We start from the raw sequence: 15393 nt of genomic DNA, 5'->3' as shown, positions 1-15393 counted from the left end.
CTGTGGATTGGATGGGTGGTTGTTGGGTCTGGCAGTAGTCTGGGGGTTGGATGGGTGGCTGTTGGGTCTGACAGTAGTCTGGGGGTTAGATGGGTTGTTGTTGGGTCTGGCTATAGTCTGAGGGTTGGATGGGTGGTTGTTGGGTCTGGCAGTAGTCTGGAGAATGGATGGGTGGTTGTTGGGTCTGGCAGTAGTCTGTGGATTGGATGGGTGGTTATTGGGTCTGGCAGTAGTCTGGGGGTTGGATGGGTGGTTGTTGGGTCTGGCAGTAGTCTGGAGATTGGATGGGTGGTTGTTGGGTCTGGCAGTAGTCTGGGGGTTGGATGGGTGGTTGTTGGGTCTGGCAGTCGTCTGAGGGCTGGATGGGTGGTTGTTGGGTCTGGCAGTAGTCTGGGGATTGGATGGGTGGTTTTTCGGTCTGGCAGTAGTCTGGAGATTGGATGGGTGGTTGTTGCATCTGGCAGTAGTCTGGGGGTTGGATGGGTGGTTGTTGGGTCTCGCAGTTGTCTGAGGGCTGGATGGGTGGTTGTTGGGTCTGGCAGTAGTCTGGGGGTTGGATGGGTGGTTGTTGCATCTGGCTATAGTCTGAGGGTTGGATGGGTGGTTGTTGGGTCTGGCAGGTGTATGGTCATTGGATATGGTGGCAGACTGGAGATCGGGGGATGTTTGTCTGTAGGTGGTTAGTATATGTGTGTCTGCCTCTGGAAATGTTTAAAGAGCAATTCCCACCCACCCCCGCTGTGCTTCATTCTTCTGACCCCTCTGGACAGCCACACCTAGGAACTCTTGGTCATTTATTAACAACAGCCTGACCGTCTCATGACCCCGAATGACACTGAGAGGGAATATCTTCCATATCTGCCCTGAGTGCCCCCCCCCCCCCATGTCTTATATATGGTGGAATGTGAGGCCTCATCTCCTCGGTCAGAATTGGATATTTTCTCAGTAGATATATAATGATATACTATGAGGCACGAGGTGTGGAAGACCTCTTCAGGCTTTTTCATGGTGAGGTTTGGTCTCAATGTGTATCAGACATCGGTGGGAGGTTATTCGGCGTTCCACGCTGGAGGAGTCATTCTTTCTCATTGGCACCCTAGACGCAGGTAGCGGTCCCACGTTTTGTCGCACAACAAAATACAGTACAACGCATTGTTGGCTCAATGCCAAAACAGGTAGATGAGCTACTATGGAGCATGTCGGGCGCAGAGGGCGATGTATTGAAGTGAATGGGATGGCCTGTGCTAATGTGAGACAAACACACCAATAATGCAGTGAGAAAAGTAATGTGTCACCCAGGTGTAAATGGGGTCTATCGGTAATCGGATGCGACTATCAGTCTGACATCATTGGGGTCACAGCTCAGTGTGAGGATCGGGGTGCAGTGAGGTGATTGTGGTTCAATGCTGTGCCTGGAGGTGCAGTGTGATGACTGGGGTGCATTGCTATGATAGGAGCTCTATGATTGGGGGTGGAGCTCTATGATTGGGGGTGGAGCTCTATGATTGGGGGTGCATTGCTATGATAGGAGGTGGAGCTCTATGATTGGGGGGTGGAGCTCTATGATTGGGGGGTAGAGCCCAATGATTGGGGAGGTGGAGTGCTATGATTGGGGGGTCGAGCTCTATGATTGGAGGTGGAGCTCTATGATTGGGGGGTGGAGCTCTATGATTAGGGGGTGGGGCTCTATGATTGGGGTGGAGCTCTATGATTAGGGGTGGAGCTCTATGATTGGGGATGAAGCTCTATGATTGGGGGCGAAGCTCTATGATTAGGAGGTGGAGCTCTATGATTGGGGGTGGAGCTCTATGATTAGGAGGTGGAGCTCTATGATTGGGGGGTGGAGCTCTATGATTGGGGGTGCAGTGATATTATTGGGGTGGAGCTCTATAATTGGGGGTGGGGCTCCATGATTGGGGGTGGAGCTCTATGATTAGGGGATGGAGCTCTATGGTTGGGGATGAAGCTGTATGATTGGGGGCAGAGCTCTATGATTAGGGAGTGGGGCTCTATAATTGGGGGTGGAGCTCTATGATTGGGGGGAGCTCTATGATTTGGGGTGCAGTGCTATGATTGAGGGGTGGAGCTCTATGATTAGGGAGTGGAGCTCTATGAATAGGGGGTGGAGCTCTATGATTGGGGGTGGAGTTCTATGATTGGGGGGTGGAGCTCTATGATTGGGGGTGGAGCTCTATGATTAGGAGGTGGAGCTCTATGAGTGGGGGTGCAGTGCTATGAATGGAGGTGGAACTCTAAGATTGGGGGTGGGGCTCTATGATTGGGGGTGGAGCTCAATGATTGGGGGTGTTCCTCTATGATAGGGGCAAGAGCTCTATGATTGGGGGTGGGGCTCTATGATTGGGGGTGGAGCTCTATGATTGGGGGTGGGGCTCTATGATTAGGGGGTGGAGCTCTATGATTGGGGGGTGGGGCTTTATAAAAGGGGTGGGGCTCTATGGTTAGGGGGTGGAGCCCTATGATTGGGGATGGAGCTCTATGACTGGGGTGGAACTCTATGATTGGGGGTGGGGCTCTATGATTGGGGGTGGAGCTCTGTGATTGGGGGTGGAGCTCTATGATGGGGGGTTTAGTGCTATGATTGGGGGTGGGGCTCTATGATTGGGGTGGAGCTCTATGATTGTGGGTGGAGCTCTATAATTGGGGATAGAGCTCTATGATTGGGGATAGAGCTCTATGATTGGGGGTGGAGCTCTGTGATTGGGGGTGGAGCTCTATGATGGGGGGTTTAGTGCTATGATTGGGGGTGGGGCTCTATGATTGGGGTGGGGCTCTATGATTGGGGTGGAGCTCTATAATTGGGGATAGAGCTCTATGATTGGGGATAGAGCTCTATGATTGGGGGTGGAGCTTTATGATTGGGGGTGGAACTCTATGATTAGGGGGTGCAGTGCTATGAATGGAGGTGGAACTCTAAGATTGGGGGTAGGGCTATATGATTGGTGGTGGAGCTTTATGATTGGGGATAGAGCTCTATGATTGGGGGTGGAGCTCTATGATTGGGGGTGGAGCTCTATGATTGGGGAGTGGAGCTCTATGATTGGGGGTGGAGCTCTATGATTAGGGGGTGGAGCTCTATGATTGGGGGTGCAGTGCTATGAATGGAGGTGGAACTCTAAAATTGGGGGTGGGGCTCTATGATTGGGGGTGTAGCTCTATGATAGGGGCAGAAGCTCTATGATTGGGGGTGGGGCTCTATGATTGGGGTGGAGCTCTATGATTGGGGGTGGGGCTCTATGATTAGGGGGTGGAGCTCTATGATTGGGGGTGAGGCTCTATGATTGGGGGTGGGGCTTTATGAATGGGGTGGAGCTCTATGATTGGGGGTGAGGCTCTATGATTGGGGGTGGGGCTTTATGAATGGGGTGGAGCTCTATGATTAGGGGGTGGAGCTCTATGATTGGGGATGGAGCTCTATGATTGGGGTGGAACTCTATGATTGGGGGTGGGGCTCTATGATTGGGGGTGGAGCTCTGTGGTTGGGGGTGGAGCTCTATGATGGGGGGTTTAGTGCTATGATTGGGGGTGGGGCTCTATGATTGGGGTGGAGCTCTATGATTGGGGGTGGAGATCTATGATTGGGGATACAGCTCTATGATTGGGGGTGGAGCTCTATGATTGGGGCTAGAGCTCTATAATTGGGGGTGGAGCTCTATGATTGGGGGGTGGAGCTCTATGATTGGGGGTGGAGCTCTATGATTAGGGGTGGAGCTCTATGATTGGGGGTGCAGTGCTATGAATGGAGGTGGAACTCTAAGATTTGGGGTGGGGCTCTATGATTGGGGGTGGAGCTCAATGATTGGGGGTGGAGCTGGGGTTTGCACAGGCTGGGATTGCATTGGCAAATATCATCTTGGATAAAGTATTCATATTGGATTAAGTATTACACTTCTGCTCAGCACTTCAGCGAATGCACAAAGCGAGATGTGCCCCCCCACACACACACACACACACACAAGTCACACTCCCATATCACCTCTCCCACCCTTCTGCTTCCCCTAACTTCTGGAGATATTTCCCCAAAACCTGGACCGCCATCATTTACCTTCGGCCAACATACCCAGCACCCCCCATCCTCTGATAGCAGCCGCAATCCACACAATCTCATTTCTATTCCTCTTCAGCCTAGAACTTCTCCTGTGCCCTTTGGAATGTCCGCTCTGTTTGTAACAAACTCACCACCGTCCATGACCTATTTATCACAAACTCCCTGAACCTACCTGCAATTACTGAGACCTGGATTCAAGAATCCGACCTTCCTTCTCCTGCTTCTCTCTCCTATGGTGGCCTCCTGTGGACTCGCTCTCCCAGGCCTAGTGGACGGAAAGGAGGTGGTGTTGGAATCCTCCTATCCCCTCAAAGCACTTTTCAGGTTCTTCATCCACCCCCTCTCTGTCCCTCTCTTCATTTGAAGCTCTCTGTATTCGTCTATTTTCTCCAGTTTCGTTGAGAATTGCTGTGATCTATCGGCCCCCTGGACCGGTATCAAACTTCCTTGAAGACTTCTCTGCCTGGCTACCCTACTTTCTCTCTTCTGAAATTCCAAAAATCATTCTTGGGGACTTCAACATCCCTGTTAATCTTAACACTCCCGCTACTTCTAAGCTGCTGAGCCTAACCTCCTCTTTTGACCTAAAACAATGGACAAGCGCTTCTACTCACTCTGTTGGCAACTGCTTTGACCTCTTATTCTCCTACCTATGCACTCTGCACAACCTCTCCAACCTCTCCAATATTCCTTTTCCTCTCTCTGATCACCACCTTATTACTTTCACTCTCGCCTTGTCTGCCTCCTCCTTGCCTTCCAACTACCAAACTATTACCCGTAGAAACCTTCACCAGCTTAACCCTTCTCTTTCATTTTTCTGCTACAGACTGTCTCTACGACAAAATCTCATCCTTGTCCTGCCCCAACCTGGCCACTTCTGTCTACAACAGTTCACTGTCATCCACCCTGGATACCTTCGCCCCCCTCACTACGCACAGAATCAGGCCCCGACCGCTACAACCCTGGCAGAGAGACAATACCAGAAGCCTCAAAAAACGTAGCTGCCCTCTTAAGGGCCTGTGACGTAAGACTAAGTCACAGCAAGATTTCAGCCAATATAAATCTGCCCTCCAAAAATACCATTCCTGCCTCCACACTGCCAAACAGACCTACTTTATCACTCTCATTAACACCCTCTCACACAGTCCCCGTCAACTCTTTTCTACCTTTACCACTCTACTTCGTCCTCCACTACCGCCTCCAACTAACTTACACACTGCCTAGGAGATTGCTAATCACTTCAAAAATAAGATTGAAACCATTCCTCTCAAGATCTCCGCTCTACGGACATCTCCCTCACTTTACATTCCTTGTCCTCCTGCACAACCAATACTTCCCTCTTTCAACCCAGCTACTACAGAGGAAGTCACTAAACTTTTTTCTAATGCCCACCTAACCTCCTGCCCCCTGGACCCTGTTCCTTCTCAAATACTACGGTCACCATCTGACTCTATCCTAAACTCCTAAACTCATATCTTCAACCTCTCACTCTCTACTGGCATCTTCCCCAACCCTCTGAAACATGCGCTAGTCACTACCATACCAAAAAAGGCCTCACTAGACCCCACCAATCTTAAAGCGGGAGTCCGGCGACCAATGTTTTTTTGTTTTTTTTTAGGTCATTGAGACACTTTGCTAACCCCAAAATAATACTCACAGTTTGGGTGTAATATTTCCGCCTCTGTCTGTTTTCGTACTGAAGAATAACTTAAAAAATGTGATGCTAAGACCCATCTCTTTACTCCCTTTTGCCTCCAAATTCCATACTCTTACTCTTGGACCTTTCTGCTGCCTTTGATACAGTTGACCACCCCCTCCTTCTCAAAAAACTCAATTTGCTTGGTCTCCATGGCTGCACTCTTCGTTGGTTCAGGGGCGGATCCAGGGGGGGGGGGCAACGGGGCAATTGCCATCCCCGAGAAATTTGTTGCGGGCCGGACGGGTGAGAGAGCGGGTGGATGAGGGATCGGGCGGCTCCCCGAGCGGGTGCGGGAGCGGGCGGCTTCCCGAGCGGATGAGGGAGCGGGCGGCTCCCCGAGCGGGTGCAGGAGCGGGCGGCTCCCCGAGCGGATGAGGGAGCGGGCGGCACCCCGAGCGGATGAGGGAGCGGGCGGCTCCCCGAGCGGATGAGGGAGCGGGCGGCTCCCCGAGCGCATGCGGGAGCGGGCGGCTCCCCGAGCGGATGCGGGAGCGGGTGGCTCCGCGGGAGGACCGGGCGGCTTGGGCGGGTGAGAGCAGGCTAGGTGGTGTGAGTGGGGGTGGCTGGCCAATCAGCAAGCCGGCGTGCAGGGGAGCAGAGAGATGACATCATCTCTCACTGCCCCGCATCCCTGCAGTAACTTCTGCCTTCAATGAACAGGCAGTGTGGGCAGCAGAGAGATTACATTATCTTTCTGCTGCCTGATCTGAAAGGAGGCAAGCAAAACACCACCTTAGCAGCTATGTGACAATCCGCAAGGTGTCAGGTGACGTGGCAAGTGACAATCTGCATCTGGTGGCAGGTGATGTGACAATCTGCAATGTGTGGCAAGTGACGTGGCAAGTGACAATGTGCAAGGTGTGGCAGGTGACGTGGCAAGTGACAATCCACATCTGGTGGCAGGTGACGTGGCAAGTGACAATCCGCAACATGTGGCAGGTGACAATCTGCATCTGGTGGCAGGCAAGTGACAATCCGCAATGTGTGGCAGGTGACGTGGCAAGTGACAATCCACATCTGGTGGCAGGTGACGTGGCAAGTGACAATCCGTAATGTGTGGCCGGTGACGTGGCAAGTGACAATCTGCATCTGGTGGCAGGTGACGTGGCAAGTGACAATCCGCAATGTGTGGCCAGTAACGTGGCAAGTGACAATCTGCAACGTGTGGCAGGTGACGTGGCAAGTGACAATCAGCAACATGTGGCAGGTGACAATCCGCATCTAGTGGCAGGCAAGTGACAATCTGCAACATGTGGCAGGTGACGTGGCAAGTGATAATCCGCAATGTGTGCCAGGCGACGGTGGCAAGTGACACGCTCAGGGCTCCCACTGATTCTGCATTATGGTGAGTTGAACCATTAAATGTTATATTACAATATATTAATAGAAATAACAACCATGGTGCTGGAATAATTGAAGCGCCAACACCAGCCATTTCCTTGATAAATTGCCCACAAAAAAACGTATTTTCTGGCAGTGCCCCTCCCGAGACTAGACTCTGGATCCACCCCTGCGTTGGTTCGAATCTTACCTATCTCACCGCACCTTCAGTGTCACTTACAACTCCACTTCCTCTTCTCCAACTCCTCTTACCAGTAGGGGTCCCTCAAGGTTCTGTCCTTGGACTTCTACTATTCTCGATCCACACGTCCTCCCTGGATCAGCCTGGATGTCATACCACTTCCTCAAACTCAATCTATCTAAAACTGAGCTCCTAATATTTCCTCCCCCACGTGCCCCTTCCCCTGACTTCTCTGTCAAGATCAATGGCACATCTATCAGTCCGTCCCCATATGCCACGGTGATAGGGGTGACCTTAGACTCTGAACTGTCCTTTCAGGCCCACATCCAATCCCTGTCCAAATCATGCCGCCTCCGCAACATTTCCAGAATACGCCCCTTTTTAACTAATGACACCACCAAGCTTCGAATTCACTCCCTGGTCATCTCTCACCTCGACTACTGCAACTCCCTCCTCATTGGATTACGTTTACATAGACTCCTCCCCCTTCAGTCCATAATGAATGCGGCTGCAAGACTCATCCACTTTACCAACCATTCAGTGTCCTCCACCCCTCTCAGCCAATCCCTCCACTGGTCTCCATTCAGTGTCCTCCACCCCTCTCTACCAATCCCTCCACTGATCTCCATTCAGTGTCCTCCACCCCTCTCTACCAATCCATCCACTGATCTCCATTCAGTGTCCTCCACCCCTCTCTACCAATCCATCCACTGGTCTCCATTCAGTGTCCTCCACCCCTCTCTGCCAATCCCTCCACTGATCTCCATTCAGTGTCCTCCACCCCTCTCTACCAATCCCTCCACTGGTCTCCATTCAGTGTCCTCCACCCCTCTCTACCAATCCCTCCACTGGTCTCCATTCAGTGTCCTCCACCCCTCTCTACCAATCCCTCCACTGGTCTCCATTCAGTGTCCTCCACCCCTCTCTACCAATCCCTCCACTGGTCTCCATTCAGTGTCCTCCACCCCTCTCTACCAATCCCTCCACTGGTCTCCATTCAGTGTCCTTCACCCCTGGAGCTCTATGATTGGGGGTGCAGTGCTATGAATGGAGGTGGTACTCTTATGATTGGGGGGTGGAGCTCAATGATTGGGGGGTAGCTCTATGATTGTGGCAGGAGCTCTATGATTGGGGGTGGGGCTCTATGATTGGGGGTGGAGCTCTATGATTAGCTCAATGATTGTGGCAGGAGTGCTATAATTGGGGGGTGGGGCTCTATGATTGGGGATAGAGCTCTATGATTAGGGGTGGAGCTCTATGATTAGGGGTGGAGCTCTATGATTAGGGGGTGGGGCTCTATGATTAGGCGGTGGTGCTCTGTGATTAGGGGGTGGAGCTCTACGATTAGGTGGTGGAGCTCTATGATTGGGGGTGGGGGTCCATAATTGGAGTGGGGCTCTATAATTGTGGGTGGGGCTCTATGATTGGGGGGTGGGGCTCTATGATTAGGGGGTGGGGCTCTATGATTAGGGGGTGGAGCTCTATGATTGGGGCGTGGGGCTCTATGATTAGGGGTGGTGCTCTATGATTAGGGGGTGGGGCTCTATGATTAGGAGGTGGGGCTCTATGATTAGGGGGTGGAGCTCTATGATTGGGGCATGGGGCTCTATGATTAGGGGGTGGAGCTCTATGATTAGGGGTGGAGCTCTATGATTAGGGGGTGGGGCTCTATGATTAGGCGGTGGTGCTCTGTGATTAGGGGGTGGAGCTCTACGATTAGGTGGTGGAGCTCTATGATTGGGCTGTGGGGGTCCATATTTGGAGTGGGGCTCTATAATTGTGGGTGGGGCTCTATGATTGGGGGGTGGGGCTCTATGATTAGGGGGTGGGGCTCTATGATTAGGGGGTGGAGCTCTATGATTGGGGCGTGGGGCTCTATGATTAGGGGGTGGAGCTCTATGATTGGGGCGTGGGGCTCTATGATTAGGGGTGGTGCTCTATGATTAGGGGGTGGGGCTCTATGATTGGGGGTGGGGCTCTATGATTAGGAGGTGGGGATCTATGATTAGGGGGTGGAGCTCTATGATTGGGGCATGGGGCTCTATGATTAGGGGGTGGAGCTCTATGATTGGGGCGTGGGGCTCTATGATTAGGGGTGGTGCTCTATGATTAGGGGGTGGGGCTCTATGATTGGGGGTGGAGCTCAATGGTTGGGGGTGGGGTGCTATGATTAGGGGGTGGAGCTCTATGATTAGGGGGTAGAGCTCAATGATTAGGAGGTGGAGTATACACTCCAGGTATCGGTGGAGTTGGGGGGGCAGTATTCAGAGGAGTACGGTTTGTCTCTCGGTGGGGGGGGGATGGGGGATGTCTGGAGTGTTACGGATTGTTAGATGTAATTTTCGGATTCCAGAGATAATCTCCCTCATTATCCCGATCAGAGCGGAACGTCTCCGGATACACATTATCCCCTCCCCCCTCCGGAGAGCCTGGGATAGAGCGTCAGCTCTGTTGTCCAGGGTCATGCTGCGATCTGCAGAGTGTGGTAACCCATAGCAACCAATCACATGTCACTTCCTGGCCGGATCAGGGTAGGACGCCCCATAACCAGACATGGACTCCCCTTCCCATGTATGATGATGGAACCCCCCTATACTACAATACATGGAGTGTAAGCTCCTACGGTGCACAGACTCCCCTATAGAAATATATAACCAACTGTCCCTGATTTGGAGGGATGTCCCTCTGTCCCTCATTCCTCCTCATTCCTCCTCCGTTGTCCCTCATTCCTCCTCCGTTGTCCCTCATTCCTCCTCATTCCTCCTCCGTTGTCCCTCATTCCTCCTCCGTTGTCCCTCATTCCTCCTCATTCCTCCTCCGTTGTCCCTCATTCCTCCTCATTCCTCCTCCGTTGTCCCTCATTCCTCCTCCGTTGTCCCTCATTCCTCCTCATTCCTCCTCCGTTGTCCCTCATTCCTCCTCCGTTGTTCCTCATTCCTCCTCCGTTGTCCCTCATTCCTCCTCCGTTGTTCCTCATTCCTCCTCCGTTGTCCCTCATTCCTCCTCCGTTGTTCCTCATTCCTCCTCCGTTGTTCCTCATTCCTCCTCCGTTGTCCCTCATTCCTCCTCCGTTGTCCCTCATTCCTCCTCATTCCTCCTCCGTTGTCCCTCATTCCTCCTCCGTTGTCCCTCATTCCTCCTCCGTTGTCCCTCTTTCCTCCTCCGTTGTCCCTCATTCCTCCTCCGTTGTCCCTCATTCCTCCTCCGTTGTCCCTCATTCCTCCTCCGTTGTCCCTCATTCCTCCTCATTCCTCCTCCGTTGTCCCTCATTCCTCCTCCGTTGTCCCTCATTCCTCCTCCGTTGTCCCTCATTCCTCCTCCGTTGTCCCTCATTCCTCCTCCGTTGTCCCTCATTCCTCCTCATTCCTCCTCCGTTGTCCCTCATTCCTCCTCCGTTGTCCCTCATTCCTCCTCCGTTGTCCCTCATTCCTCCTCATTCCTCCTCCGTTCTCCCTCATTCCTCCTCCGTTCTCCCTCATTCCTCCTCCGTTGTCCCTCATTCCTCCTCCGTTGTCCCTCATTCCTCCTCATTCCTCCTCCGTTGTCCCTCATTCCTCTTCATTCCTCCTCCGTTGTCCCTCATTCCTCCTCATTCCTCCTCCGTTGTCCCTCATTCCTCCTCCGTTGTCCCTCATTCCTCCTCCGTTGTCCCTCATTCCTCCTCCGTTGTCCCTCATTCCTCCTCCGTTGTCCCTCATTCCTCCTCATTCCTCCTCCGTTGTCCCTCATTCCTCTTCATTCCTCCTCTGTTGTCCCTCATTCCTCCTCATTCCTCCTCCGTTGTCCCTCATTCCTCCTCCGTTGTCCCTCATTCCTCCTCATTCCTCCTCCGTTGTCCCTCATTCCTCCTCCGTTGTCCCTCATTCCTCCTCCGTTGTCCCTCATTCCTCCTTCGTTGTCCCTCATTCCTCCTCCGTTGTCCCTCATTCCTCCTCATTCCTCCTCCGTTGTCCCTCATTCCTCCTCATTCCTCCTCCGTTGTTCCTCATTCCTCCTCCGTTGTCCCTCTTTCCTCCTCCGTTGTCCCTCATTCCTCCTCCGTTGTCCCTCTTTCCTCCTCCGTTGTCCCTCTTTCCTCCTCCGTTGTCCCTCATTCCTCCTCATTCCTCCTCCGTTGTCCCTCATTCCTCCTCCGTTGTCCCTCATTCCTCCTCCGTTGTCCCTCATTCCTCCTCCGTTGTCCCTCTTTCCTCCTCCGTTGTCCCTCATTCCTCCTCCGTTGTCCCTCTTTCCTCCTCCGTTGTCCCTCATTCCTCCTCATTCCTCCTCCGTTGTCCCTCATTCCTCTTCATTCCTCCTCCGTTGTCCCTCATTCCTCCTCATTCCTCCTCCGTTGTCCCTCTTTCCTCCTCCGTTGTCCCTCATTCCTCCTCATTCCTCCTCCGTTGTCCCTCATTCCTCCTCATTCCTCCTCCGTTGTCCCTCATTCCTCCTCATTCCTCCTCCGTTGTCCCTCATTCCTCCTCATTCCTCCTCCGTTGTCCCTCATTCCTCCTCATTCCTCCTCCGTTGTCCCTCATTCCTCCTCATTCCTCCTCCGTTGTCCCTCATTCCTCCTCCGTTGTCCCTCATTCCTCCTCCGTTGTCCCTCATTCCTCCTCATTCCTCCTCTGTTGTCCCTCATTCCTCCTCCGTTGTCCCTCATTCCTCCTCATTCCTCCTCCGTTGTCCCTCATTCCTCCTCCGTTGTCCCTCATTCCTCCTCATTCCTCCTCCGTTGTCCCTCATTCCTCCTCATTCCTCCTCTGTTGTCCCTCATTCCTCCTCCGTTGTCCCTCATTCCTCCTCATTCCTCCTCCGTTGTCCCTCATTCCTCCTCCGTTGTCCCTCATTCCTCCTCATTCCTCCTCAACCCTCCTCCGTTGTCCCTCATTCCTCCTCAACCCTCCTCCGTTGTCCCTCATTCCTCCTCCGTTGTCCCTCATTCCTCCTCATTCCTTCTCCGTTGTCCCTCATTCCTCCTCCGTTGTCCCTCATTCCTCCTCATTCCTCCTCTGTTGTCCCTCATTCCTCCTCCGTTGTCCCTCATTCCTCCTCATTCCTCCTCCGTTGTCCCTCATTCCTCCTCCGTTGTCCCTCATTCCTCCTCATTCCTCCTCAACCCTCCTCCGTTGTCCCTCATTCCTCCTCCGTTGTCCCTCATTCCTCCTCATTCCTTCTCCGTTGTCCCTCATTCCTCCTCCGTTGTCCCTCATTCCTCCTCATTCCTCCTCCGTTGTCCCTCATTCCTCCTCCGTTGTCCCTCATTCCTCCTCATTCCTTCTCCGTTGTCCCTCATTCCTCCTCCGTTGTCCCTCATTCCTCCTCATTCCTCCTCCGTTGTCCCTCATTCCTCCTCCGTTGTCCCTCATTCCTCCTCCGTTGTCCCTCATTCCTCCTCCGTTGTCCCTCATTCCTCCTCATTCCTTCTCCGTTGTCCCTCATTCCTCCTCCGTTGTCCCTCATTCCTCCTCATTCCTCCTCCGTTGTCCCTCATTCCTCCTCCGTTGTCCCTCATTCCTCCTCCGTTGTCCCTCATTCCTCCTCCGTTGTCCCTCATTCCTCCTCATTCCTCCTCCGTTGTCCCTCATTCCTCCTCCGTTGTCCCTCATTCCTCCTCCGTTGTCCCTCATTCCTCCTCCGTTGTCCCTCATTCCTCCTCATTCCTCCTCCGTTGTCCCTCATTCCTCCTCATTCCTCCTCCGTTGTCCCTCATTCCTCCTCCGTTGTCCCTCATTCCTCCTCATTCCTCCTCCGTTGTCCCTCATTCCTCCTCCGTTGTCCCTCATTCCTCCTCATTCCTCCTCCGCTGTCCCTCATTCCTCCTCATTCCTCCTCCGTTGTCCCTCATTCCTCCTCATTCCTCCTCATTCCTCCTCCGTTGTCCCTCATTCCTCCTCCGTTGTCCCTCATTCCTCCTCATTCCTCCTCCGTTGTCCCTCATTCCTCCTCCGTTGTCCCTCATTCCTCCTCATTCCTCCTCCGTTGTCCCTCATTCCTCCTCCGTTGTCCCTCATTCCTCCTCATTCCTCCTCCGTTGTCCCTCATTCCTCCTCATTCCTCTTCCGTTGTCCCTCATTCCTCCTCCGTTGTCCCTCATTCCTCCTCATTCCTCCTCCGTTGTCCCTCATTCCTCCTCATTCCTCCTCCGTTGTCCCTCATTCCTCCTCATTCCTCCTCCGTTGTCCCTCATTCCTCCTCCGTTGTCCCTCATTCCTCCTCATTCCTCCTCCGTTGTCCCTCATTCCTCCTCCGTTGTCCCTCATTCCTCCTCATTCCTCCTCCGTTGTCCCTCATTCCTCCTCATTCCTCCTCCGTTGTCCCTCATTCCTCCTCCGTTGTCCCTCATTCCTCCTCATTCCTCTTCCGTTGTCCCTCATTCCTCCTCCGTTGTCCCTCATTCCTCCTCATTCCTCCTCCGTTGTCCCTCATTCCTCCTCCGTTGTCCCTCATTCCTCCTCATTCCTCCTCCGTTGTCCCTCATTCCTCCTCCGTTGTCCCTCATTCCTCCTCCGTTGTCCCTCATTCCCCCTCCGTTGTCCCTCATTCCTCCTCATTCCTCCTCCGTTGTCCCTCATTCCTCCTCCGTTGTCCCTCATTCCTCCTCCGTTGTCCCTCATTCCTCCTCATTCCTCCTCCGTTGTCCCTCATTCCTCCTCATTCCTCCTCCGTTGTCCCTCATTCCTCCTCATTCCCCCTCCGTTGTCCCTCATTCCTCCTCATTCCTCCTCCGTTGTCCCTCATTCCTCCTCATTCCTCCTCCGTTGTCCCTCATTCCTCCTCATTCCCCCTCCGTTGTCCCTCATTCCTCCTCATTCCTCCTCCGTTGTCCCTCATTCCTCCTCATTCCCCCTCCGTTGTCCCTCATTCCTCCTCATTCCTCCTCCGTTGTCCCTCATTCCTCCTCCGTTGTCCCTCATTCCTCCTCCGTTGTCCCTCATTCCTCCTCATTCCTCCTCCGTTGTCCCTCATTCCTCCTCATTCCTCCTCCGTTGTCCCTCATTCCTCCTCCGTTGTCCCTCATTCCTCCTCATTCCTTCTCCGTTGTCCCTCATTCCTCCTCCGTTGTCCCTCATTCCTCCTCATTCCTCCTCCGTTGTCCCTCATTCCTCCTCCGTTGTCCCTCATTCCTCCTCCGTTGTCCCTCATTCCTCCTCCGTTGTCCCTCATTCCTCCTCATTCCTCCTCCGTTGTCCCTCATTCCTCCTCCGTTGTCCCTCATTCCTCCTCCGTTGTCCCTCATTCCTCCTCCGTTGTCCCTCATTCCTCCTCATTCCTCCTCCGTTGTCCCTCATTCCTCCTCATTCCTCCTCCGTTGTCCCTCATTCCTCCTCCGTTGTCCCTCATTCCTCCTCATTCCTCCTCCGTTGTCCCTCATTCCTCCTCCGTTGTCCCTCATTCCTCCTCATTCCTCCTCCGCTGTCCCTCATTCCTCCTCATTCCTCCTCCGTTGTCCCTCATTCCTCCTCATTCCTCCTCATTCCTCCTCCGTTGTCCCTCATTCCTCCTCCGTTGTCCCTCATTCCTCCTCATTCCTCCTCCGTTGTCCCTCATTCCTCCTCCGTTGTCCCTCATTCCTCCTCATTCCTCCTCCGTTGTCCCTCATTCCTCCTCCGTTGTCCCTCATTCCTCCTCATTCCTCCTCCGTTGTCCCTCATTCCTCCTCATTCCTCCTCCGTTGTCCCTCATTCCTCCTCATTCGTCCCTCATTCCTCCTCCGTTGTCCCTCATTCCTCCTCCGTTGTCCCTCATTCCTCCTCATTCCTCCTCCGTTGTCCCTCATTCCTCCTCCGTTGTCCCTCATTCCTCCTCCGTTGTCCCTCATTCCTCCTCCGTTGTCCCTCATTCCTCCTCATTCCTCCTCCGTTGTCCCTCATTCCTCCTCCGTTGTCCCTCATTCCTCCTCATTCCTCCTCCGTTGTCCCTCATTCCTCCTCATTCCTCCTCCGTTGTCCCTCATTCCTCCTCATTCGTCCCTCATTCCTCCTCCGTTGTCCCTCATTCCTCCTCCGTTGTCCCTCATTCCTCCTCATTCCTCCTCCGTTGTCCCTCATTCCTCCTCATTCGTCCCTCATTCCTCCTCCGTTGTCCCTCATTCCTCCTCCGTTGTCCCTCATTCCTCCTCAT

General features: G+C 53.5%; 1 protein-coding gene across 4 annotated transcripts in view; it reads right to left on the bottom strand.

Moving 5' to 3' along the window:
• The window catches only part of LOC141148128 (claudin-6-like), a 69945-nt gene extending 62354 nt beyond the window's left edge, over window positions 1-7591 (bottom strand). Inside the window, exon 1 of one of the 4 annotated variants that reach the window (XM_073635302.1) lies at window positions 7297-7591. Coding sequence is in view for 1 of the 4 variants with exons in the window: in XM_073635300.1 (XP_073491401.1) it covers window positions 5724-5800 (77 nt within the window). In the remaining 3 variants the exon portion in view is untranslated. The other 3 variants (XM_073635303.1, XM_073635300.1, XM_073635304.1) reach the window with 3 other exon arrangements.
• Between the last annotated feature and the right edge of the window lie 7802 nt (window positions 7592-15393).

This window comes from Aquarana catesbeiana, linkage group LG06 (genome assembly GCF_042186555.1).
Source record: "Aquarana catesbeiana isolate 2022-GZ linkage group LG06, ASM4218655v1, whole genome shotgun sequence".
In the NCBI taxonomy this organism is placed as follows: Eukaryota; Metazoa; Chordata; class Amphibia; order Anura; family Ranidae; genus Aquarana; species Aquarana catesbeiana.
The sequence above is the reverse complement of the archived record's forward strand: the minus strand, read 5'-3'. Positions and strand labels throughout refer to the sequence as shown.